The sequence below is a fragment of the Procambarus clarkii genome, chromosome 38 (genome assembly GCF_040958095.1).
Source record: "Procambarus clarkii isolate CNS0578487 chromosome 38, FALCON_Pclarkii_2.0, whole genome shotgun sequence".
Taxonomy (NCBI): domain Eukaryota; kingdom Metazoa; phylum Arthropoda; class Malacostraca; order Decapoda; family Cambaridae; genus Procambarus; species Procambarus clarkii.
In genome coordinates this window covers 19,330,952-19,358,637 of record NC_091187.1, presented here as the reverse complement: position 1 = coordinate 19,358,637, position 27,686 = coordinate 19,330,952, and the positions used below count along the sequence as shown (strand labels likewise).

Genomic DNA, 27,686 nt, shown 5'->3' with positions numbered 1-27,686 from the left:
ACCATGGGAGTAACAGCCATGTACCATGGGAGTAACAGCCATGTACCACGGGAGTAACAGCCAAGTACCACAGGATTAACAGCCATGTACCACGGGAGTAACAGCCATGTACCATGGGAGTAACAGCCATGTACCATGGGAGTAACAGCCATGTACCGTGTGAGTAACAGCCATGTACCATGGGAGTAACAGCCATGTACCATCGGAGTAACAATCATGTACCACGGGAGTAGCAGCCATGAACCATTAGTACATATACTTTATTTCGTTATAATTGCCGTTTGATTCGGGTTTCATTTCTTCCGTCAATTAGTGTAGCACCGAGATAAATATATTATAAATATTATTCATAAAAGATTCAGATTGTTTAGTATCACAGGCAGCCACTGAACTGGCCAGATTGTTTAGTATCACAGGCAACCACTGAACTGGCCAGATTGTTTAGTATCACAGGCAACCACTGAACTGGCCAGATTGTTTAGTATCACAGGCAACCACTGAACTGGCCAGATTGTTTAGTATCACAGGCAGCCACTGAACTGGCCAGATTGTTTAGTATCACAGGCAACCACTGAACTGGCCAGATTGTTTAGTATCACAGGCAACCACTGAACTGGCCACATTGTTTAGTATCACAGGCAACCACTGAACTGGCCACATTGTTTAGTATCACAGGCAACCACTGAACTGGCCACATTGTTTAGTATCACAGGCAACCACTGAACTGGCCAGATTGTTTAGTATCACAGGCAGCCACTGAACTGGCCAGATTGTTTAGTATCACAGGCAACCACTGAACTGGCCAGATTGTTTAGTATCACAGGCAACCACTGAACTGGCCAGATTGTTTAGTATCACAGGCAGCCACTGAACTGGCCAGATTGTTTAGTATCACAGGCAACCACTGAACTGGCCAGATTGTTTAGTATCACAGGCAACCACTGAACTGGCCAGATTGTTTAGTATCACAGGCAGCCACTGAACTGGCCAGATTGTTTAGTATCACAGGCAACCACTGAACTGGCCAGATTGTTTAGTATCACAGGCAACCACTGAACTGGCCAGATTGTTTAGTATCACAGGCAACCACTGAACTGGCCAGATTGTTTAGTATCACAGGCAACCACTGAACTGGCCAGATTGTTTAGTATCACAGGCAGCCACTGAACTGGCCAGATTGTTTAGTATCACAGGCAACCACTGAACTGGCCAGATTGTTTAGTATCACAGGCAGCCACTGAACTGGCCAGATTGTTTAGTATCACAGGCAACCACTGAACTGGCCAGATTGTTTAGTATCACAGGCAACCACTGAACTGGCCAGATTGTTTAGTATCACAGGCAACCACTGAACTGGCCAGAGATGCTTTAACACCAGACAACGGAACTGGCCAGAGAGTTAAGAAACATTGCATAGTATTGTTAATCATAAATATTTTTAAGTCATACAATAACATGCAATGTTGTGACCCATGCATGTGTATCTGCTTCACTTGGGAGATTGTTCTTCACGGTTTAGTGACATGGGTGTGAGTTCTCCTTCTGATGTGTACTCAGTTCATGTTTGTCTTTGCATGCATTACCTATGCATAATTTTCATGTATTTGTTACGTAACTAGATTTGATGCATACAATGTTTGCTGATGAAAGCAGCAGGGCCTCTATTGCTATTATTTGACCCGTAATGTTGTCATAGACTATATATGCTTGTTTTGATGATAATGCCAACAATATAAACTAAATCTCATGCATAATCTTAAGTGTGTTCACATGCAAAATAAGTCTTTGATGTTTTGTTTATTGGCACACGTATCTCCTTGTTCACAGATTTATATCCAAAATAATTTTTCTAATTAACCCTTAAACTGCTCTGGGCTATAGTGTCCAACTCCCACAGGTGAGAAAAAAAAAAAAAAATATTTCATCTTATGAAAGTGTTCATTTGTGTTCCCTAATCACAGGAAAAATAATAAAGAAAATCGTAGGGTGGCATATTTGGGCCGCAATAGGTCGGGGAAGTCTGGCAAAAAAGAGGCGTTGACACAGCAAGCGTCAGAGGCAGTCAGCTCCGCCTGAGCTGTCGGGCGGGAGTTGCCACAAAGATATTATTACCTAATTATTTCTATCTCTCTGATTTTTTCTAAGTTTTTTTTTTTGCAGTAATATTATTCAATAGTGTGTAGTGTGATATATTTATATAATAAAAAGTGTGAATCATCGCTATACTGAAAAGCATTGTGTTCATATTCGTGATTCAATTATTATGTCCATATAAAACAATAAACAAATAGTTATGCTGTTATTACACTATATACACAGGTTATATACAAGTTTCTGCATGTTTTATTTATTTATTTTTTTATTTATGCATATACAAGAAGGTACATTGGGATTGTGAGGATACATAATATGGTAATTACAATCTTGTAAAGCCACTAGTACGCGCAGTGTTTTGGGCAGGAGTTGTTCACCATAACTGTACAACTAAGCTGGTCTCATTAGTTCAGACTGACAGAGATTGCCACACACAGCTGATGCTCCCTCCCTCACTGGTTCAAGGCCAGATGCACTAACATTCCTCCTTCAAGTAAACTGTTTGTGGTGTTATTACACTATATACACACATTATATATAAGTATTGACATGTTTTGTTCACCATAACTGTACACCTAAGCTAATATGGTGTCCAAAGAGCATAGTGACCACCCTTACACAGCATGGCAAGTCATGAAGATGCCACCTCCCTCACCAAAATGGCTTCGCCCAACATACTCCTTTTGTTGTTATTACACTATATATACTCGTTATAGATAAGTATCTACATTTGTGTTCACCATAGTGAACAACTAAGTTGGTATGGTGACTGCAGACAGTAACATATGGCCACACACTAAAGGAATGGTCCAACAAATGGCTACTAAATTTCAACCCAAGTGTAAGGTAATGAAACTAGGAGGAGGAAACAGGAAGTCAGACACTGGATACTGAATGGGAGATGAAGTCCTTCATGAAATGGACAGAGAGAAAGATCTAGGAGTTGATATCACGCCAAACCTGTCTCCTGAAGCCCACATCAAAAGAATAACATCAGCGGCCTATGCGAGGCTGGCTAACGTCAGAACTACTTTCAGAAACCTGTGTAAGGAATCTTTCAGCACCTTGTATACCACATATGTAAGGCCAATCCTGGAGTATGCAGCCCCAGCATGAAGCCCATACCTTGTCAAGCACAAGATGAAGCTGGAAAAAGTTCAGAGGTATGCCACTAGACTAGTCTCGGAACTAAGATGCACGAGTTATGAGGAAAGGCTGCGTGAACTGCTAGACATTATCATCACATACAAAATTCTCAGGGGAATTGACAGGGTAGACAAGGATGGATTATTTAACACGACTGGTACACACACAAGGGGACACAGGTGAAAGCTGAGTACCCAAATGAGCCACAGAGACATTAGAAAGAACTTTTTCAGTGTCAGAGTAGTTAGTAAATGGAATGCACTAGGAAGTGATTTGGTGGAGGCTGACTCCATACACAGTTTTAAATGTAAATATGAGAGAGCCCAGTAGGCTCTAGAATCTGTACATCAGTTAATTGACGGTCGAGGCAGGGCCAAAGAGCCAAAGCTCAACCCCTGCAAGCACAACTAGGTGAGTACACAGATTCGGCAGACGGCGCTACAGCCCCCTCCCTCCCTCCCTCAACACTACTCCTCCCACAATACTACAAACAGCGTGAACTATCACAACAATCCTGCTATTATTAGAACGTAGTATCTATATTTGTGTTCATCATAGCAAACCACTAAGCTGGTAGGGTGAGTGCAGACAGTAACAGATGGCCGCACAGATTCGGCAGACGACGCTACAGCCCTTCTTCCCTCAACATTACTACTCCTACAATACTACAAACAGCACAAATTATCACAACAATCCTGCTATTATCAGAATGTAGTACTGTACAATTTACATTTGTGTTCACCATAGCAAACCACTAAGCTGGTAGGGTGAGTGCAGACAGTAATAGGTGGCCACACAGATTCGGCAGACGACGCTACCGCCCTCCCCCCCCCCTTAACATTACTTCTCCCACAATACTACACAGCACAAATTATCACAATTCTGCTATTATCAGAATCTTGGTCATTTTTATCACAGTCAGAAGTCTTCTATAATACAATCATTGCTAAATAATACCAGTTACAATATATATACTGTATATATTTTTCAAATTTCTAGGCGATGCTGTGGTCACAAGCTGAACAGCAGTGCTGTGAGCTCATGCTGTGTGCGCCAATCTTGGTGGCTCATTCAGTACAATACTGAGGTTTTCACACCCGGGAATGTTGCCAACAATTTTTTTTTTTAAATGGCGTCTGTTTACAAGAGCCATGAGGAAGCTGACGTGAACCCTGTGTAGCCGTGGGACTTTTAAATCTTGCGTGATGCTCCCAATCATCATATGATGTCGTGCGCTATTTATCGACAGTTACTCAAGACATCATACGATGTTTTGAGCAGTTTAATGGTTAAACATACCAGATGCTTTTTCTAACTTCTGCAAAATTTTCTAAAGAAGTATAACAAAGGTGCTTTCAAGACATAAAATAAGTACTATACTGAATTCTGAATATTTCTCATGAGACACATGCAAAATACAACTGCAGAATTCCCTTTTCAAAATGCAAGTTTTGGATCAAGAGTTTCCTACAAAAAATTTTGAATGTGTTTCCGATCAGTTTTTGTTGACAGTGTTGGGAAGTCGAGAGACCTTTCAAGGGGCTCTATTTATTCAAAGTCAAGTTCAAAGTAACAATTGCCTTGAGTGTGCATACCGGGTTATGTCTGGCATCCAGGTGAGAGTGCATGCCAAGTCATCTCTGGTCTCCAGGTTTTGAAAGTACATACAGGGTCTGTAGATGCTGAAAATTATAAGCCGATATTAATAAAATTTTTGATTGGGCAATGGAAAATAACAAGTTTAACGGTGATGAATTCTAAGTAGTACTGTACTTTGGTATGGCAAAAATGAGGTAGTTAATGAAATACAGAGTACAAGACAAAGTCAGACTTACTCATAGAAGGAAAACGTGTAAAAGATCTGGTAATTATGATGTCTGACAACCTGACATTTAGTGAACATAACCAAGCAAATATAGCAAAAGGCAGAAAAATGATAGAATGGATTATGAGAATCCATAACACCAGGGATCCCACAGCAATGCTAACTATTTAAATCACTGGTGTTGTCTCACCTTGAGTACTGCTTGGCACTCACTTCTTTTTTCAGAGCAGAAGAGATTTCTGAAATAGAGGGAATACAGAGAACATACACGACACACATGGAATAAAGCACTTAAATTATTGTGACCATCTCAAAGCTATCAAAATGTACTCTCTGGAAAGGAGACAATTGAGATGTCAAATAATATATACATGGAAGACACTGGAAGACCAGGTCCCAAATTTTAAAAGTAGAATAACATACTGGAGCAAAAGATAGGGAAGGAAATGTAGAATAGAACCAACGAGTAGAGGTGCCATAGGCATAATCAGAGAGCACTGTAGCAATTGGCATTGGGATCAATTGGCTTCAGAGGTTCACAGCTGTTCAATACTCTCCCAGCACACATTAAAAATATTGCCGGAACAAAGGTGGACGTTTTCCAGAAATGATTAGATAAGTTCTTCCAAGAAGTGCCGGACCACTGGGCAGTAGTGGATATGTGGGCCTACAGGCAGCTGCTGAACCTGTTGGACTCTTTCTTGGTAAGTGCATACAGGGTCATCTCTGGCCTCCAGGTCTTGATAGTGCATACTGGGTAATTTCTGGTCTTCGGATCTTTAGAGTGTTATCTCTGGCCTCCAGGCCTTGAGAGCATATACCAGGTCATCTCTGGCCTTCCGGTCTTGTTCTCCTTCACTTTTTGGTGATATGAATGAAGAGATAAAACAATGGCAGTTGTGTTGACAGATTTATAAACTAATGTGGAATGGCTTTGAGAAAACAAAGACTTTAAAATCAATATTTCTTCTCTTTAATTCTAATTTACATTTTTCATCGAGGCTCAGGTTATTTTTAGTATATGTTCTCTTACTATACTTCTGTTTGATTTTTGTGTTTATCTTTACCTCCTTTAGATAAATGGAAAATAGTAAATACCTGCAATATACCCACTGCTTCTGTGCACTTATTCGAGCATCTTTTGTCCTTAGCAAGACGTGTCTGTTATTAAGAGACCTGAATGTCTTGTTATTGCACCTGCATTCACTTCAGTCACTATCCTTGCATTCACTTCAGTCAGTATCCATGCATTGAAGCCAATTGAAACAACATGCACATACCTTTCCTATAATTATAGCAGCAAGACTCCCCTGTTATATCCTTCTATGGGACCCATGACCATCGTGTCCCCCCCGCACCCTCAGGTCAAACACGCTGGAGAGTGTGTATTCAGTGGAGGGAGCGGTGGGTGGGCCACTGCGGCCTCCCACGGGATTCTCAGATTCCCGGGAGTTGTCAGAGGCCGAGTGCGATCGCGACCCTCGCGAGGTCAGCCTTGGTGGAGCACAGAAGGCCAGAGGACCACAGCCAAGGTAGGACTATTTTGTAGTCTCAGCAGATAATGAACGGATTACTTAGTTTGATTGGTAGTTTAAGAAATATTTCTTGAGCCACTGAAATAAAGACTGCACGTAGTATTCACAGTAAAGCTTGCACAGCTTGCCCTAAGTAGCCATGCAGAACCTGAAATAGATAATTACGTGTTATTTCTGAGAGGTTACTAGTGTGGGGTTACCTGTTGTCACCTAGTTGTGCTTGCGGGGGTTGAGCTTTGGCTCTTTGGTCTCGGGTATGTGTGTGAAGTTGCCTGTGTGAGGTTGCCTGTGTGAGGATATCAGTGTGAGATAACCTGTGATAGTTTACTGGTGTGAGATTGTATGGGATTACAAATAAAATCAATGCAATATGTATGGAATAAGGCATACAAGATGATGAGATTCATATCTAGATGAGTTAGCCATAAGCTGTGTGTTATTCTTGAGCTTTACCTTGCCCTTGTTAGGCCAGATTTAATTGTAGTAAATTATAAATTGACTTGGAAGTGTACAGCAAAGAATGACAAAATTAATCCCAAGGACATAGAAACCTCCCTTATAAGAAGAGATTAAGAAAGTAATTTAAAATTATCTAGAAATGCTAGAGTAAAGGGAGATATAAAAGTGAACTAATGCTAAGAGTGTATAAAGGGGGGATATTAATAAGGTGTTAGATATATCAACACAAAATGATAGATGCAAATTGGGCAAGTTGTATTCAGAAAAGATCCAGGTAATACAGGTTTTTAAAATAGGTTTGCTGATTTTTGGAACAAATTACCAGTTAACATAATACATGTAGGATTGTTGGATTGTTCCAAGCAAAAATTTTGCCATATATAGAAATGAGTTTGGGTGGATGGAAATAGAAGCTGCCTCTTACGACACACTGGGCTTTCTGCGGTATAGCATCACTCAAATTGTACTATACCACCACCACTTGCAAGGTGTACTATTATTTACATGTTGTTATGCAGTCATGCTTTCTACATAACGTATTCCTGTATATTGGACTACTGTACTTGCATGGGGATTACTTATGCTGCATTAAAGTAACTGTTTCCTAATGCTGAGTAATGTGTTCTGTAATGTAAGCTCCTTGAACCCTTGACAGTTTTTTTGGTTTCCGAGTATTTGAGTGCATTGTTAAAGGATGTTTCTGGGCTTCCTTATTTTAAGTGTATGGTTATGCTAGGTAGTGTGGTTACAGCTTATTGTGTCTTATGTTGACCAGAAGATTGCAACCTTCAAAAGTTAGTTAAGTACTTTATTATACACCCCATAAGTTCTGTGGCTGGACACCATACCCATTCTGTGGGTGGTGGTGAACACCATACCCATCCCGTGGGTAGTGGTTGAAAGGGTTACAGAGGCATTAGTGGCCTGATAACCCATGGTGGGACTCTGTAGATGGTGTCTGGTGTTCATCACATTGTCTTATCAGGATGAAATTAAATTTGTAGTTTCTCTAATATATAATGGGATTTTAAAAAACAAACATTCTAACTTGTATATTCATTAAGCTCACATTCCTGTTTCTTGTGAAAGAAATACACAATGCTGAACACCGGATAGGTTGCTACCATAGACCTACAGGCCTAAGCAAGTGCCTGAAGGTTGACAGTATCATTAACAATGACTGTGATCAGGGTCTGCCTATGTTCACTATACAACAGCTCTTCATCAAGAGATTTCTAAATCAAAGAGACCCTTCACAACCATGAATTCTCTATCTCTTGTTTCTAAAGAGAAATACAAGAGATTACCAGCCTTTAATAATCGACATACATTCTAGCATAGATTAAGCAAATAATTAGAGATCAAGCAATGCAGAAGATGTACAGAACAACACAGCAGTTGCAACATCAAGATCTGCTGGTTGGTACAAGAATTCAACCAACTACAAACCATTTATTTTCATGAAAGGGAGCAATACAAAAACAGAAGTACACTTACAATGCATCAGGCTTGGCTACCCCATGTGCATGGGAAAGAAGTTTATAGGTTGGAGAAGATGAGAGGAAATGTCAGCACTATGAAGATATGCCCAACAGACAACTGGAACATTATCTAAGGCAGTGCACAGTTACAAAACCAAATAAGATTTCAGCCGAGATTAAACAGTGCATTAGTTATTAAAACACATTGGACATAAGCTTACTGAAGCAAACGTGTTATAAATACTCATAAACGGTAAGTAAGACAGAAACGAAAAACAAGTAACATTTAGCAAGCCAGCCAGATACTTACGACCTGTACAGGAATATCAGGGTCCCTTTGAGGAATGATAGGGTCCTAGTAGTGCAATTGGGTTCATTCTCAACTTGCAATAAAAAATTCTGGGTTCAAATCCAAGGCGGGACAGAAATGGTTGGGCGCGTTTCCTATCACCTAATGCCCTAGTTCACCTAACAGTAAATAGGTACCCAGGAGTTAGTCAGCTCGTTGTGAGGCATCCTGGGGAGGGCCAGTAATTCAACTTTTGGGGGGGGGGGGGGGAAGAGGGGACCTCAATATAAGCCTAACATGTACTGTATGTGTAAATTTGCTGTCTGTCCCCTGACAATGAATTATCACTGCAAAAACAAAACAAAAAATAAAAAATATTAAAGATTCCAAGATAGGATATACTGGGTTTTGGGTTTTGATGGGATACAATATACTATATCCACAGCACCACTCCCAAGGTATACTATATCCACAGCACCATCCACATTCACTGGAATAGTCTACATCAGTACTGTAATATAATATCATATCACTCACTATTCTGGTTTCACACTCACGCAACTCAAAGAATTTCAGTCCCAAACCTGTGCAGTTTTGATGGGATATACTACTTGAAAGCAAGACATCCCTTGGAAAGAACTAGCAATTCCTCTATCACTACATTTTGGCCCGGTACAAATAAATCTCGGAAATTTCCTCACTTTCCACAGTATTGTTTCGATCCACATTATTATTGTTTTTCAAGTGGTTCAAACCTTAGAATTAGAAGGAACCTGTCTCGTGACATGTATTTATTGAAAACTTGGGTTGGAACAACACTATCTTTGTTCCAATAAACTTGTATGACATGTTCCACAGTATGTTTCATCATAATCATACACAAGACAAGAAATGCGTACATTTCAGCCATAGTTGTTGCTTTTCAACATATCATACGTGAAGTTGGTAATAATCCAGAAGCAGTTAGTTGCACTGTGTAACAGTTGATTTCCTTAACAAGATATTTCATGTAAGGCTCATCAAAATAAGCCATAAAATATTCACTTTCACTCATATTGTCACCAGAATATGGATAAGTGTGTGTGTGTGTAACACCAACATCCATATCATCAAATGGTATTTCTGGTACAAAATTGTCACAATCTCCTGAGATATATACAAGAGTTGTTACATTCTTGTAGAGCCACTAGTACGCGTAGCGTTTCGGGCAAGTCCCTGGAATACGATCCCCTGCCGCGAAGAATCGTTTTTTCATCCAAGTACACATTTTACTGTTGCGTTAAACAGAGGCTACAGTTAAGGAATTGCGCCCAGTAAATCCTCCCCGGCCAGGATACAAACCCATGACATAGCGCTCGCGGAACGCCAGGCGAGTGTCTTACCACTACACCACGGAGACTGTTCTATGTGAATACACCCGTGATACTTGTACTGGCACCAACACAACAGCTCCATTTTATTGTACTAAAATTCCGTTGGCCAAGAGATGAAGCTCTATGTTGTACAGTAGACTGACCACGAGAAGTTGAAGAGGCCACAATGTCATCACTGTCCTCATGGCTCGACACACACTGGTGCAAATCTTTGCCTAGTATCGGTACCATGAGAACCACTAACACTTAAATTATGCCACTTGTATCAGAACCAGTGTCACTGAACCCAGAAAAAAGACTCATCTTCTACATTATCACATTGTTCAGGAATGGCAGATGGTACAGGTGGTGAGGATAATGGGTGGGGTTTTGACCTTGGCTGGCACAGCAGGACTGGTGAGAACCGTGTACTGGAGCATACCTGGAGAGGGTTCCGGGAGTTGTTCTACTCCCCGAGTCCAGCATGGAGCCAGGCTCGAATTGTGATATCTTGGTCCAACAGGCTGTTGCTTGGAGTGGCCCGCAGGCCCATATATCTGCTACAACCCAGTTGGCCCAGCACTTCTTGCAAAAACCTAATTACCATAAATGCCTTTTAAAGACATCCACCTTTGTTCCTGCACACACTCCCTGTATCCATGTCTTCAATGACAGTACCACTCATATCTGGTACTTGTGTTATGGCTTTGGGTCGTCAACATCACTAGTACAGTCCTCTTCAAACAATGTGTCTTGAATTTCATCTTAAGACAGGGATTTTTCAGTCACGCAAACCCATTTGAGACTGGAAGCTAGATGCGCATGTATCAACTATGATTTTTCACTTCAAACTGAGCCTATTGACAGCCATGTGGCATGCCAGGAATATTTTACAAAATGGCAGATGCTCACTGGAGGCCTCAGGTCTCCATCTGCTACCCAACCTACTGCGTGCGAGTTTTGAATCTTATGACGTACTAACAAACTTGATGTGTTAGTCTGCACATCCCCTTTCCTCACATCACAGTGTGCACAGAACAGTGGTTTTAATTCATAATTATGTTTTCCCCCTAAATTGTCAGGTTAAGAACACCATCTTGTCCTTGTGTTCTGTATAATTACATATTTATATTTTTTCATTCACAGAATAATCACATTAATACAATGTAGAAATTTTTGTTTTCCAGGCGGAGCTTCACCCCAGGGAGTGGCAACGACTACAGCATCCACGTGTGAGTCCTCCCAACACTCCACACACTGCCGCCCCCTTATGTATGCCTGTACAAGTCCTCCCAGCACTCAACACCCTGCTGCCCTTATATATGCTTGTAAGAGTCCTCCCAACACCCCATACCCCCCTGTGTATACCTGTATATAAATCTACTGTGTAATGACACCAAATACACATATCATCTTTTGACAGAGACTTTTTTTTCCCCAAATCTGTAAGTAAGAAAATTCAGGTAGAGAGAATAAAAAAGACAAAGTGAAAAGACAAAACTAAAGAAAAGGCAAAACATACGGATCCTGTAGCACAAGTCAGCAGTGTCAGTTCACAACCGAAAAGTTCCAGATTCCATTCCTGCAATAGGATAGATTTTTGGGGCACATTAACACATGATGCATCTGTTCACCTAGAAGTAAATAGGTGCCCAAGAGTTAGATAAATGCTGTGGGTTACAACCTCAGGAAGGTCATTAGTTGGCCTATGCTCCTGGGGGGAAAGTTTGATAAGCCTAATGGCATTCCTGTCCTTAACAATGAGTCAATACTGTATGATAAAAGATAAAAAATGATTTTGTTTACAAGGAAATATGGAGAGGCAGTTTGAGAGTAGCCAGGGAAAGGGGGTTAGGGTGGTGGAAAAAGGATGGTATCAGTGAAGATGTAGTGTAAATGTAGTCGAGAGGAGGGACAGGTTGGCATCACTGAAGGTTGTTGCACATTTCCCCTTTGCAATTTGCTGCCACAGGGATCCCTAGTACCTAGTATCTCAGGAGATACCAGATTCACCGTGGGTCCCCCCAAGTGCAGTGGGGTAGAGTGGGGAATACAGGGACAATTCTCCACCAGTTGGCCGTCGCACATCTCATCAACCTTAATGAGCGAGGTGCTGGAGCTTCCCCACTCAGTGTATATCACATGACAAGAATACCTAATCTTCAGGGTTGTTAGTGTAAGTAATTATCAAAAGAAGGCACCAAGTTTGGGGGGGCTGTTAGTGTAGCCATAGTAAATAATGGGAAGGTTAATACTGGACCCCTCAACGCTCACAAAATTACTGTGGCACTCCGCTTTTGCACTGTCAGTAAACACACTGGAACCAGGCCTATTGACTGGTGTTAACACTATACAAGAGTAACCTACTACCCTAGACATTAGCCAATAATTATACTTAGTCTCAAGCCTTGCCCCCACACATGTATTCCCCACAGTGTAGTTTATATGGACAGTGAAGACTCGGCTTGAACATTGGGAAAGAAATGATGAGGCGAGAGATGAGTTATGGAAACTTAATGTCATAGAATTACATTTAATGAACATAGAAACTTGCATATGATACAGTTTAAAGCCAGTGTCAACTGAAATATCACAATTTTTGATGGGCAACTTGCCCATTAGGCTGCTCAGAACTGGACGGAGCCAGAATTTACTTTAACTCGCTCACTAGAGTGACACAGATTGCTAGAAAATCGAAAAGACTTTAAGAAATAATTGACAAGGCTTTTCACTTAATCCCTGCACTCAAATAATAATGTCAAAGTTACTGTAATTACACAAGCCATGTAACAGCTTAGCTTCACTAAGCTTTGGCACACAAAATAATTCTTAGCAAAATCAATAAACACCTCTGGTGCAATCTCTCAAGTCATATCAATTCATGATCAGTCATAGACAATAAATGTACACTCAAAATAATAATAATCCCTACCTTGTTCTGTAGCAATGTTAACTTACAAGGGGGAAAAAGAGAGGATCAGATTAGCTACCATTTAAATGTCCAGCATCCCCTACCCTTTCCCTATCTACTGTCTCATGTGCCCTTGTTATCCTGGCATGTCTTACTAGGCATGCGAAAGCTTGAAGTATCTCCTCATTCACAAGTTGTACCTCACTAGGTGTCACTGGCAGGATATTACACTTCTTGACCCTGTCCTCTTCGCCCCTGTACTTATGCACTGGAACAATACACTGCAACTCCTTTAAGCAACTGGGTAATTAGGAATATAACTGCAGCTAACTTGTGGCCTTCTGAAATATAAGGCTACCACACAAGTTAACTCCTGTTGCAGAATGAATTCCTACTAATAACTATAAATAAAATGTGACACCATGAGAACCTAGGGTCTTCACTAACCTCTCACTGCTAGAGAAGCAAGTGATCCTATGCTGTATGCTACTGATTACAAAATATGACTTGAATCACAGGAGTAACTGTAATATCACTGAATTCTGAGCTGTGGCAATTAAATTACAAGAGAGTTGTTTTCATACTCACCTGACATGTCAATAAAAAGCTTGTGAAGGTTTTCACCTGATGGCTTCACGGGTGGTAATGTTGGGAGATGGTCACTGGCTTGTCAATGTTTATGATGAGGTATGGCTTGAATGTTGTGTTTTAGAGTTTTTAGTGGCTTTTCAAGAATGTACCACCAATCACCAATGTATGTACCCTCATAAGCCATTGTACCTTTGTATAGTAAATGAATAAATGAGGACATCTGGATACACCCGCAACTCTTGTTGACAAGCCGAGTCCTCCTCTAACCAGGTTTGCCAACACTCAACAAACACCCATACAGGCTAACCAACTGTAAACCACTAAAAATCTGAAAATAATATACTGTGTTAATAATATTATTATTATTTAAGTAAGAGTACATACATATGATATATGACAATGGAGAATTTGAAGGTATGAAAATTATCATTTTTTTATTAACACAGGAATACACAGCGATGTGCTTCATATCAAATACCCTATTTGATATGAAGGATTATAGAGTATACTGTATATAACAAACTAGCTATGAGTTAATCTAATATCCCCATCTCACAGGATGGTTAATCATACATGGAATTGGTTTGGTGCTAGACACCAGGGTGAGCAGACGTGTTTTGATTGCTGCTGTTTCTAAACAGGCGAGTTGGCTCGTTTGGCTGCTACCTGATGCAACCACCCTACCCCACACCCACCTGCGACTCATTTCATGTTGATGTGGTGGCGGTTGTGGCATATTGGGCTCCTAAACACCTCCCTTAATCACAATATATTGTTGCAAGAGTTGGGAAAAGTACCATAGTACATTCATGGTGTGTGTGTGTGTGTGTGCGCAAGTACAGTAATTATCAAAAGAAGGCACCAAGCCAGGAAGACTATGTAGCACTAGTGTGTGTATAATTATAATTACCCAAGTGTAGTTACAGGATGAGAACTACACTTGTAATGTACCATCTTCCCAGTACTTTTTGCCATATAATGCTTTGAAACGACTAACAGTTTTGGCCTCCACCACTAACGTTCTCGCTTAACATGTTCCATCTACCACCGATTGCTAAGTGAACTGTGCACGTGTGCATGGGTGCGTGCACTTTGGTGCATGTGTTAGCTTGTGATGAATGGGGGAAGTATCACAATGGGTTTAAGAACACATTGTAAATATTTATGGCTATGTGACCATAAATTTCCAACCACGAAGGTGAGGGTGAGATAGACGGAGGATGGCATGTTAATTAATACCACCTTGTATCTAGTATTAAAAATGAAGTAAATTATTGCCTAAATGATTTGACTCCAATGTGTAATATTACAGTGTTATGCATAGAAATTTAAATCCAAGCAATAGTTCTAGTACCAGCAATATCATATGATTAAATATGATGTGAATATATCATGTACAAAAGGCAGTAACAATAGATCAATTAAGTTAATTGAATTTGGTTCTCTTGGTACCTGGTTAAAAGTATAGTAATAGGGTCTACAAAATGCTGACTTTGGCAAGCTAAATTGTATATCTAGGAAATTATCAAGACATATCCTAGGTGTTCGTCCTTGCACTCACTGCAACTTACTGCCTTGCCTGATGTCCACACCTATTCTAGATGAAATCATTTCTAAAAGAATGGTTTCTTTGTTTTCTTTTAAATAAATCACCCATCAAGCTATCATCATCATCAGGCCTTTTTCAGATACAGTATTCTATATCACTGGTCTTCTATATATTTTTTCTAGAAATATCAACATGACTGAGGGAATACAAACTAATAACTAGTTGTGTATATTGGTGAAGCAGCTCTACAGGATGAAATAAAACAACTAATTGGAAGTGATATCCAACTGGATATATCATATTTTATTATGGAATTATTGCCACAAAAAAGAAGGCTTGATGACAAGCTATTTAAATCCAGATTTATTCATATCCTTATTTGATGTCCTGGGTGTTCAAAGTCAGTTTCATCCAGGATAGTCCATGAATCTGCTGAGATAGTTAGAAGTTGACGTAATATCCTCATCTCACAGGATGGTTGGTCAAACTAGTCAACTAAATTGCACTAGCAACCTTTATATACAAAAAGCAGCAGAGAAGTATATATGCATGGCCAGCAGACAGTGGAAGGCTAAATGTCACTCACTTTATACTTAAAAGCGTAAGTTTCATTTAGACTGCTATACATCTGTTTAATCCAGCAAAATCTCTTCTTAAACCTTAACAGTAAGTAATTCTGTCCAGGAGGCTGGTTTATTGGGCAGTAATCACTTATCCTGTGAGTGAACATACTGATATATAGCAGCATGTACAACACCCCTTCCTAATAGGAAAAAACCCAGCTGGGTTGTTCATCCTGTCACTGGTATCCAGACACAGCTGGGACTCAATCAACTGTCTCATGTAAACAGACTATAAAATAAGATTAATATCTTACAACCTTCAAGTTTACATATCTTGCTGGTGCAAAGTAAGACCTTTTAAGAACAATATCTATATTTGACAAAGTGCTTAACAGTTGCTTGGAAGTTGCCAAAGCTCAAGTCTATTAAAATGGAAGGGTTACCACCTGGCAGATTCCTATGGAAGGGTTACCACCTGGCAGATTCCTATGGAAGGGTTACCACCTGGCAAATTCCTATGGAAGGATTACCATCTGGCAGATTCCTATAATACTCTGGGAACATATCTAGGGATTCTTATCAGTGCTGATCACTTAAGATATTGTCCAGCCATAATAAAAACATGTTCTGGAAATTAACCTATTGTCTAATAAATTTCACTACACAGTGCATAATACAAGTCAAGATCCCAGTAAACTCACGTTGAAGTTGACTTGATCTTGTAGGTGCCACTGATGCTCATTATCATTATTCCCAGAAGAATGAAACTGCAGACAAATTTTCATAGAAAGATGACTTTTGCCAAATGTGGGACTTTGATCATGTTCATATAACTAACAAAGAAGTTAACAAAGAATCGTAGTTCATGCTGGAAAAACTTGGAATATGAGTTTAGGTATTTTGACAGCTCAACAACATTGGCACACTCACACTACCATTTAAGAGTAATTGTCCTAAGTTGCCAACTAATTTTGGCCTAGCCAAGGGTAGACTGCAAAATTCATACACACATGGTTACAAAGGAACCCAGACCACTTATGCCAAAGTGGTCAAAGATCATGAACAGTGTGTATTTATTGAGCGAGTATACTCTGTTGAGTCACCAGGGCAAGTGTTGCCACTATTTGGAACATAGTGGTATATTCGATGACAAGACAAGTCCAGCCAGAGTTGCTTCTGACCAGCAAATTCTGTTGCAAACCTAAATTATTGTATATGCAGTGGTCCTTCATTATTAGCTGACTTAGCCAAACTTTTGCTATATTTCAAACTCTTCTCATCCAGTAGTAATCATGAATCAACATTGTACAATACCTCATCTTTAGCCAATTTCAGGCAACTTGAGTTTTGCTGGGTTCCCAGCCATATTGGTATTGCCTCTAATGAGCTTGGAAACATTGAAGCAATAGATGGTTAGCTATTACAAACAAGTACTCTCAAATGTGACCCATCTCCATGGTATTCCTCCTGTTACATAAACAGAAAATCTGAAAATTCTCTGTCTGTGATATGCATTAGCCACACATGATTAATCCACGGGCATTTAATGGAACAGAGACATGCACTTCTCAGCCTTGCATTGTCTTGCTGGCAGTCGCACACAAATTCATAGAATGTTCTCAGTTTCAGGATGATCGAAGAAACTTCCTGTCCTTCTGTTCTTTTGTGTCATCTCACAATAAGCTCCTCCATGAATCTGATTCCTACGACGCCACCCATCCTGTCTTTCTGCTCTCGTGTTGACATCCTGAATGATATCTAGAACCTTATGGATATTGTTTGGCATAGATGCACCTGTTGATAATAGCTTACAAAGTCTCCACAAATGTGTGTGCCTGGGTGACAATATAGAAGCATTCTTAATGGTACAACAAGATGAGTGTAACAGAAATGATACTCAATTTTTGTGGTCTAAGGCAGGGCCAAGTCGGGGGTGTTGCAATATGCGTCAGCAAATCTGTGCCCAACCCACTGATGTGGCCATCCCTAGTCATCTGGAAATTATGTTCTTCAAAAATTTGCATAAATCCTGGTACCTGAATACTCTTATGTACAATGTATAGACCTCAATGGCAGGGTGCTTGCCCAATCAACTTCCTGTTGGACAACCTAGACTCCCTGCTAATGCAGCACGACTGTCAGCACATTCTAATTGTCAATGACCTCAATCAGTATCTCATACAGAAGGATTTTCATGAACTCTTAGCAGTCTTCAACCTCAAAAATGTTGTGGCCTTTCCAACCCACATATCAGGCTCGTCCCTCAACCCTGTCGAGGGTTGTGTATATATATGTATATATATATATATATATATATATAGTATATATGTATATATATATATATATATATAGTATATATGTATATATATACATATATACTATATATATGTATATGTATATATTGTATATATATACATATATACTATATATATTGTATATATACATATTATATAACATTCTGTTGCTACTTTCTTGCAACCATGTGTACAAATAATTATATGCTCTCAAAATGACAACTAATCACCTTATTCAAATCTATAAGTCACCTCTAGAACAGTACAAACCTTTTCTATACTCCACATAAAAAGGGTAAGAAAGCACAACACTAAAATATGTGCCCCTTCATACAAGAGTTTTGGGGTGAACACTGACCAGATGAAGAGGTGGTGCCGCTGCCAGGCCACATTCACCAAATAGAGGCTGATGGTAGCCAGCCGCGCACACCACCAGATATTCAACGACTGTTGCCACCTGAAAAAGTACACAATTAATAGCCCTCTGGAGTGTTACAATTATTACGAAACCCCAACACTGAATGTAATGGAATGCCACTTTCTGGAGGAACCCCCCAGTGACTTTATGAAACTATGTTCCTGAAAACAAATCCACAAGGGCCGTTATCTTGAGGTTATCTTGAGATGATTTCGGGGCTTTAGCGTCCCCGCGGCCCGGTCCTCAACCAGGCCTCCTTTTTGTTACACATCCCCCGGGAAGCAGCCCGTAGTCTAACTCCCAGGTACCTATTTACTGCTAGGTAACTGGGGCATCAGGGTGAAAGAAACATTTTGCCCATTTGTCTCCGCCTCCACCGGGGATCGAACCCGGAACCTCAAGACTACGAATCCGAAGTGCTGTCCACCCAGCTGTCAGGCGCCGTGATGAGGGTTCGAGCCTACGCATGGGATGTTCCCAGCTGCGCCTTAGTCAACTGTGCCATGACATGTGCCACAATCAGTATCTCAGACATACATCATCATGTGCCACAACCATGTCATGGCTCAGTTGACTAATGCGCAGCTGGGAACATCCCGTGTGTAGGTTTGAACCCTCATCATGGCCCTTGTGGATTTGCTCATTTGATATATCATGCTATTATGATTTCTGTGTGTATATTCCTGAGATTTTGCCTTACTAAATGGTCACATCAGTCATGGATAGTTGTGTAGGCCAAACAGGAACCAGCACCAGAATCTGTTCCCCTTCACAGAGGCAAAGAGAGCAGGTAACAATGTGCCACCTCACCAGAGAAAGACTCCAGAAAGTCAGCAAAACTAACATAACTGGAGGGTTTGTCAAAACTGAATCCTTAAAATAACTATCAAAAGAATAATGCAAATGAATTACAAAAATCAAGGGATTCAGACAAATGAGATCGAAGATCATTAGTACCAATTACTACCACCAGACTGCCTGGTCCCAGCTTAAGACTTCCAGCTCCTCACAACAGTTCTGAACCTGATGATGAAACTTGCGATGAACAGACAAACATGGAAGGGGAGGGCAAGGGGCCCTGGCAGAAGGGCAGGGAGCCACTTGGGCTCCTCCAGAAATTGGAATTTCATTACAATCTATACCTGCTTGATGGGGGGTTCTGGGACTTTTTTACTGATGCATTTCTGGAGAGAACCCTCTGTGGCTTCCTGATACTACACTAATCACAAAGAAAGGCACTTACCAGGAAGAATGAGAGGCAGCAGGCACTTATGACGACGAAGAAACCAGTGCGAGCAACATGACCCACAGCCACACATGACAAAATGGGCCCAGGAACATTAACCAAATACTGGGTTGCCAGTCCCCAGTTAGAATACTAAAACCTGAGAGCCTGAATATCAGCATAATATATTAGAGAAAACGGTGGCAAAATCTGCATATTTACGATCATCATCAGCCCGAGGGTAGACTGCAGGCTAGCTCGACTTGACACTGCGGACAACCTGGGAAAAGCAAGCCTCGAAACAGGGAACCAAGGAAACGGCACCAAACAATAAGGTATCCACCAAGACAAGTGGTGGCATGCAGATAGCAGCATAGAGCCACCACAGGATACAACAAATAAATGACCCACAGTCAAACCAACCGTGCACTGATCACCAAACGATTCCTACAATATATAAGAGGGAACATTGATATTTCTAAATATCATATTTAAGATTATACAGTAATATTTTGATCTTATTTGTAAGAATCACTATCAAGATAATTGTAAATCCCTTTCAAAATATTGTTACAACATTTGCTTTTTATTATTTCAGACAGTATGTAGCAAAGTGAGTTTATTAAAACTGGGTTGCAGTATTCGAGTGTGTAATTGAATCCTGATCAGCACAGTGGACTCATTTCCAAATAATATATAATACATTTTTTAATGTTAAGAGAGTGTTTGTTGGTGGTCAGCCATAAATGGACTTTTTTCCAGCTCAGCATTCACTGTCACTTTGAACAAATGAACTAGCATTTGAGAAAATATAAGTTGTGTCATCAAAAAACAGAATTGACTTCAGGCAAGTCATTAATGTAAATGACAGAGGAGTGGACCAAGCATTATACCCTGTGAAACAACAATGTTAATCAGCAGTGTAAAGGTACTATCTATCACAAACACACTGGTGCCCGTCACTGAGGCAAGATTGAAAGCGAGTGTCCTCTGATATCATAGTGGCGCAGTTTAATAACAAGGTTATTGTGGTAAACTGTGTCAAAGGCTTTATGCAGGTCTACATATAGACCAATAGGGTACTCATTTTTGTCAAGAGTTGCATGTTTAAGTCAAGCAACCTAATTAAAGCATCATTGGTGCTTTTTTGGAGTCTGAAGCCATATTAACAAGAGATGAGTGTATTATGTTAAACTAGGTAGGATTAAAGTTAGTTGTACATTAGCTTTTCAAATACTTTGGACATGGCAGACAGGATTGATATTGGTCCAAAATTGTTGATACAAATGTGATTAGAATATTTATGGAATGGGATTACTCTAGCTATTTTTTTTCTTCAAAATATCAGGGAAAGCTGAAAATTCAAGTGATTTATTGTAATGCTGTGACCAAAACTATAACACTAACACTACAAAGTTCCTACTTACCTCTCCTTACGTTCATCCTTCGAGATGATGTACGTTAAATAGGCCAGATATGTGAGGAGACTTCCCCCGAAAGTTTGAGTTGCTATGAGAATCCCATGGACAAATGGATGGTATGAGGTGACTCCAACGAAGCCCGCACTGATGTCAACAGTGGTTAAACTGTTGCTATTCCCCTGAAAATAATTTAATGCCAAATTTACTTAACACGATAATTTTGTTCTGCAAATTTTAATACGACAGAGATTACATATATAACACCTGGATTTTTTTTGTTTAATGATAACAAAAATTTAATGTCAATTAATGGGGTCAACTATACAATGGTATAATTATACAACTTACCTGATAAAAGAAATGAGCAAAAGCGAGCCAGTCTATTGATAGAGCTGCCACCTCCCATGAGATGCACTTTGCAAGAGTGAGTCTGTAGATGACAGAGCAGAGCAGCCAGTTCTGAACCAGCACTAGTGACATGAGTCCAATGTTGTCCACTCGCTGAAGGAGAAGGCAGAGGAGACTCAAGGAGGTGTAGATGTATCTCATTAAAACACACATTTTTTCCTCTTCAGGTTCATAGACATCCAGTGCCTTTTTAGTTTTAACTGTTTGGCCTTTAAAGTCAATCAGTTTAGCTTTAAAAAGCCCATACACAAATACTATAACGATTGCTAAATGTGCCATTTGAGCCTCAAATGTTCCGCTGCTGACGTCCTTTCCCCAATAAGGAAAATGCCGCCCAAATATTAAACCACAAGTCACAAGCACTAATGGCAAACAAGTGCATGCAAATAAAAATAATGAAATTACGAGTCCAGACAAAACAACACATACAAGCACAGAGCCTCCAACCGCTCGAATAACATCTCCCAAGTCCTCGAGATGCTTCCATTTGTCTCCTGTAGAATTCCAAGACCTCATTAGTCTATTTAATATCAAACTCACAATTAGCAGAAGCAACAATTTGTTTGGGCGTTTACAGAGTCTTTGTAACAGGGTAATATTTCCATCATCTCTTGTGATTCTTGTTGGTAAGTCGGAGAAGCCACGATCCGCCTTTCTTCCAACACCGAGAAGATCAGTTGCAATACTTGCATTGGTTTTTATACTTGAACCAAATGTTCCTCTAAGACTCTGGACAACAATCTTCAGAATGAGTCCCATGTGAAGACTGTTTATCAAAAAGTAAGCAGTTTGATGCTCCTCTTCCACAAGACTTGTCCCCAGGAGACTTAAGGTATGCAAACCAGTCCCAAGCAGCAGGAAGCTGTACAATAAGTCTGTGTTTTTCTCTTTCTGAAAATAATGAAGTTTATTATAAGTTAGTATTTCCACAGAGCATGCAGTGGAAGAAATACATTATCTAATAACACACTTTATCCATGATGTAAAGTATTAAGATATATACATTAATGAGCCGTACAAAAACTGAAGTCCTACACAACAGACCGATTTCGAAACGTTTGTCATGTAGACAAATTTGTATATTTTTAACATTACCTAGACCACCAAATCCTGACAGAATAACAATCTGGCCAGAATAATCTGCGAATAAATATGTAAGGCATCTAAGTGTACTAACATCTATTATGCATGCATGTATTTCCAGTTAATTTTAAACTGGACAAATACAATAGTAAATAACACTGCAGAAGTGTTTTTGAAAGTACTGTAGTTGAAGACTGGTTTCTCAGAAATAATAATACACCTTTAAAGATACTGTATCCTACTTAAAACATCATAATTATTCCAGTAATCTAAGGTTGAATGATGAATCTCTAACTAGATGAACATCAATTTCAAGATTTGTGTATTTTGTAGTTCCTTGTGGCATTTCTCCAGGTGAGCCTGCTTGTGCCCCCTGGGTGGCTTCTGTTCTTTGGTATTACAGGCTTCTTCAGGTTAAGTGAATTATTCAACTTATCATTACTATTATTATTATTGTATTTTGTACAAGCGATGTACAAAATAGTAACAGTTAAGATTACTTGTTTAAAATGACAACTTCAAGAACAAGATGACATAAATTCAAACTAAGGAAACAAAGCTGCAGAAAAACTATTAGAAAGTTCACTTTTGCAGAATGGTTGATGGTTGGAACAAGTCAAAACAGTCGGTAGTTTCAAAGTGTCATATGACAAAGAGTACTGGGAAGATGGGACACCATAAGCTCTCATCCTGTAGCTACACTTGGGAAATTACTGTACATGAAACAGGTGCACAATGCATGGGTTAATTGGAGATAACAAGAACCAGTTCTGAACAAATTTACAAAATAGGGAAAACAGAAGGGAAGAAAGAAGATGCTTTTAATCAAATAAATTACAGTAGCACCTCCGTTTACAAATTTAATCCATTCCCGGAGACGGTTTTTAACCAGAAAATTCGTAACCTGAAACAAATTTTCCCATAAGAAATAATGTAAATTGAATTAATACATTCCACACCTCCCAAGAATCTCAACTTCAAAATACATTTCATTTTTAATTCACACAAATATTTAGTACTATAGTATGTACAAATTATAGCATAGTACAAATTATAGTATGTACAAATTATCATTACCTTTATTGATGAATCTTATTGGTGAATGGAAGACGGTGAGGAAGGGAGGGGGGGGAGGAGAGGTGTTACCGTTTGGAAGGGAAGTCCCCTTCCATTATAACATCAAGCACTGATGACTTCTTTGGGGTACTCTCTCGCCTACGTTTTTGCCTGCATACAACTAAGACCTGGTTGTGGCTCACTGCTTGCTTGTCTTACTAAGAATCTGTCTAAAGACATTTGTTTTCCCTACATTTTAACACTTGTCTGTAGTGAGACATCGCATTGTCATTTAAAAGGTCAATGCTTCTAAGCCTGCTAAAGTTTTATCTGGGTTATTCTTTTCAGCAAAACTTTGCAGTTCTTCCCATACTGCACATATTTTCTTAATGAGGAAGGGACATCCTCTACTGCCTCCTCCTTCCCTGAAGATTTGTTGTATTGCCCAGCTAGTTCAACAACCTGTGTACCATTTTCATGTTTATGAATGATCTCTCGTTTTTTTCTCTATGGTTATCCTCACATGTGTTTTCTTAAGTTGAACCTTACCACTGACTTTCTTGGGTCCCATGGCATGGTATATAATAATTACTTTTATGTTTAGAAGCCAAAAAAACTGAAAAACAATGAAATTCTATACAAAGAATTCAAGCACGATCATCACCTGGCGATCTCAAGTGACAAATTTCAGTTTGCCAAGTGGGAGCCACTGGCAAACTGAAGCAAGGGCGACCATGTCACAAGGAACCACACGCTCAATCGCCCATACGCATATCAACAAACTACGTAACTCTAAGGTAAAGTTTGTAACCCGAATCAAATTTTACGAAGAAATTGGGCTCGTAACCCGAAAAATTCGTAAAGAGGGGGCATTTGTAAACAGAGGTGTCACTGTATTAGAAATTAAAAGAACAAAAATCAGAATGTAATGTAATGGAATGTTTCTTTCTGGTAAGGACCCATGACTACCTGGTCTCTGAAGGAGACCATGGTCTCCCTGGCCAGGTCGAGGACCGGGCCGCGGGAATGTTGAGCTCTGAAATCATCGCAAGGTAACCTAAAGCTATCTCGTTGAGATGGCATCCTATTATTGGGTCACATCAGTCACAGGAGTCTTGTTTGACCTACCAGACACCAGAACCTGGGCCCTTTTTCCTTAGAGGTACATAAAGCAGGAAGACTCTCACCACCCTCACTGAGTAAGCATCCGGAAAGTTGGTGAAGCTTTGCAAACAACTGCAAGGTTCATAGAAAATGAAAAATTTAAACTGCCAAACAATTGTGCAAATGATTCATTAGAAGTAATTTGTTCAAACTAACCTAGCTTGAACTGTTAATACTGATAGCCACCACCACGCAGTTCAAAAACCTGAAACCAGAAGTGATGGACAACAAATTGACAAACCAATAAACCTGGTAGGGATAGAGGGATCCACCAGGACTAACTGAGAGGCGTTTCATTTCATTCAATGCTGGTTTTCTGAGGAGCGTTTTGATAGCTCCCTGAAGCTGACTACTGTACCCACAGTGACAAAAAAAAAAAAAAACAGACATACCAGGGAGGAGGGGAGATGGCAGGTACTAATCTGAATTGACCCCTGGCCAGGAAACCAAGCCCAACACCACATATGACCAACTGGAACCAGGGACATTTACCAAATACCAAGCTGCCAAGACCCTCTTCGACCTCCAAAACTTCCACGTCCAAATATCTACCCAGGACATGTCCATAAACACTGGCGAGAGAATGCCATACATCCGAACATCAAGGGCACAAGGGTAGACTGCAGGCTGGTTAAACTTAAGAAACTGCAGACAACCTGAGAAAGGCAAGCCATCGAATAGGGGACCAATGTAACAGGATCGACCCACAAGGCATCAACCGAGGCAGAATTGGTGGCATAAAGGCAACGGTAGAGAACCGCCACTGAATACAGCAATCCATTACTGCATCCGAAAAGCATCCACTGCAAGGGTCTCGCAGTCGTAGAATGGCACTGCATACAATGGAGACGACCAAAGCCATGTCGATGCAAAAGGATTCACGTCCAGGTGCCCAAACATGACAAATTTCCTAGTTGAGTCAACCACAGGGAAACAGTCAGAACGAAGCCAAAACATGGAGTCCCAAGGAGTCCGAACCCTGTGCAGTGCAAGCCACACAGCTGCAACTACCCAAACCGAACTGAAAGCCCGACAAAGCAGATCAATGACCATGGCTGGCTTGGTCAGGGTTTCTTCTGAATTGTTTGCAGTAATCTGGCAGTTTCGATGCTTCATTTTCTATGAACCTTGCAGTTATCCATAAAGCTTTGTTGATATTCTGGCTGCTTTCCCAGTGAGGGTGTCAATAATAGTCCCCCTGCTCTCTGGACCTCTGTGAGTGGGGGAAGCCAAGTTGTGGCTCTGGTCGCTGTTAGGCCAAACAGAACTCCTGCGAATGATTTGATCCAGAAGTGGAAAGCCATCTCAGCAAGATAGCTTTCAGGAGGCTACCAAGAGACTCTTCCCAGAAATTATTTATTGCAAAATTATATTTTACAAATTATGCTGTTAAGATACGGTAAATCTATGGCACCTTACTTTATATTTCTCCCTCCATCCAGTAGTACAGAGTTGAGGTATCATTACTAAGATGTATATAAATGACACAGCCAGGAGCCAAGGAGTTGGACGCAGCAAGTAGCAGATGTGAGAACTTGAAGCAGCTGCACAACAGAGAAGCCAGGCCACAAATGTGCCACCAGCCCCCCAGCAGATGGCAAGCATATTGAACTCCCTCGACACTGAAGGATCTATGCCAAGTCTCCACAGACTTACTGTCAGAGTCTAGAAAAGAAATGGAATTATGAAATCAATTTCAAATTGTTTAAGCTATTTGTTTTATGTCATCCATATAGTGTACATAGCCTCTTCCCCAAGATACAGAAATTTTAGCTTGCTATAAATATTTCCCCAAGCAAAGTGAATCATGAAATGAAACTGGCCGATGTAATGAGAGAATTGGCGAGAAAAAAGGCTTGACACCTTGCAGCCATTGGAGTTGGAGTGAAGGAGTTACTAAGTCTCATCTGTCAACTCAAAGATCAACCAATTTTTCATTTTACAACTAGAACCAACCAAAACAACAGCACTGGTGGAAACGAAGATGGTAGGAAGGTCATAGCTCTGAAGTTTTGATGCAAGAGCTTCAGACACCACTTGTTGACACTCCAGGTAAAACCTGCACACTCGCTCTGCTTCAGCATCCTTATAACTTGGGTCTGGAGGATTCCTGTACAGCTTCTCCAAAACATCCTTATGAAGCCTTGTTGCTTCTTCAAAGAGCAGCTCTGCATTATCTGAGTGAAATGGAAAACAACAGAGTACTTATTTTTGTAATATTTGGCATAAATTGCATAATGATAATCTAAAATCAAATTTAGTAATCATTAAATAACTGCCAGCAATGTCTAATTAGTGAGTAATATGAATGATTATTAAGTTTGTAAGTAAGCAATATCATGTTATGTTGAGACTCGGACACCAGAATTAGATAAATTATTCATGTGTACTAGGATGTGTTGTGTGTGTACTAAAAGTATGTGTGATACTTTTATGTGATGTACCTACATTGTTTGTTACCCCAGGAGGCTCCATGAGGAAGTAACGGCTGGACTTTTTCTCCACCATGCAATATGTAAGTGTTAATTAACTTAATTCAGAAGGCTTAAGGCTTCATGAGGTTGCACCATGTTATGAACCTTGTCTTCTGAAGATATCGTCTGGTGGTGACAAGTTATTAACAATTTGCCTAAGAGAGAGAAAGCTGCATAAAAGTATTAAAGTAGACATTTGTTTCCTGGAGGTACAAGTTTCTTGGTTGCTGGGAGGTCGTGTGTTACTGATATCTTTCCAACCATGAAACTACTAGTACAGTAGTACAGTAGTACCGAAAGTCAAAGGTTTATTTTGAAGGATGTGTACATTGTAGGCAGATCTTTTGT

At 40.1% G+C, this 27,686-nt stretch overlaps 2 protein-coding genes across 8 annotated transcripts in view; one reads left to right on the top strand and one right to left on the bottom strand.

Moving 5' to 3' along the window:
- The window catches only part of LOC138372276 (cell adhesion molecule Dscam1-like), a 183,155-nt gene extending 171,554 nt beyond the window's left edge, over window positions 1-11,601 (top strand). The window contains exons 31-32 of the mRNA XM_069337554.1: window positions 6,430-6,597; window positions 11,369-11,601. Coding sequence (XP_069193655.1) covers window positions 6,430-6,597; window positions 11,369-11,417 — 217 coding nt within the window. The 3' untranslated portion in view covers window positions 11,418-11,601. The remainder of the gene's footprint in view (window positions 1-6,429; window positions 6,598-11,368) is intronic.
- The window catches only part of LOC138349696 (GPI ethanolamine phosphate transferase 2-like), a 36,685-nt gene continuing 13,771 nt past the window's right edge, over window positions 4,773-27,686 (bottom strand). The window contains exons 7-15 of one of the 7 annotated variants that reach the window (XM_069337830.1): window positions 26,821-27,041; window positions 26,284-26,529; window positions 21,502-22,452; window positions 21,160-21,332; window positions 18,448-18,546; window positions 13,681-14,011; window positions 11,704-11,763; window positions 5,256-6,748; window positions 4,773-4,922 (exon numbers count right to left, since the gene is read on the bottom strand). In XM_069337830.1, coding sequence (XP_069193931.1) covers window position 14,011; window positions 18,448-18,546; window positions 21,160-21,332; window positions 21,502-22,452; window positions 26,284-26,529; window positions 26,821-27,041 — 1,691 coding nt within the window. In that variant the 3' untranslated portion in view covers window positions 4,773-4,922; window positions 5,256-6,748; window positions 11,704-11,763; window positions 13,681-14,010. Of the gene's footprint in view, window positions 4,923-5,255; window positions 6,749-11,703; window positions 11,764-13,680; window positions 14,012-15,502; window positions 18,547-21,159; window positions 21,333-21,501; window positions 22,453-26,283; window positions 26,530-26,820; window positions 27,042-27,686 lie in introns of those variants that run through there. The other 6 variants (XM_069337831.1, XM_069337829.1, XM_069337833.1 and 3 more) reach the window with 6 other exon arrangements.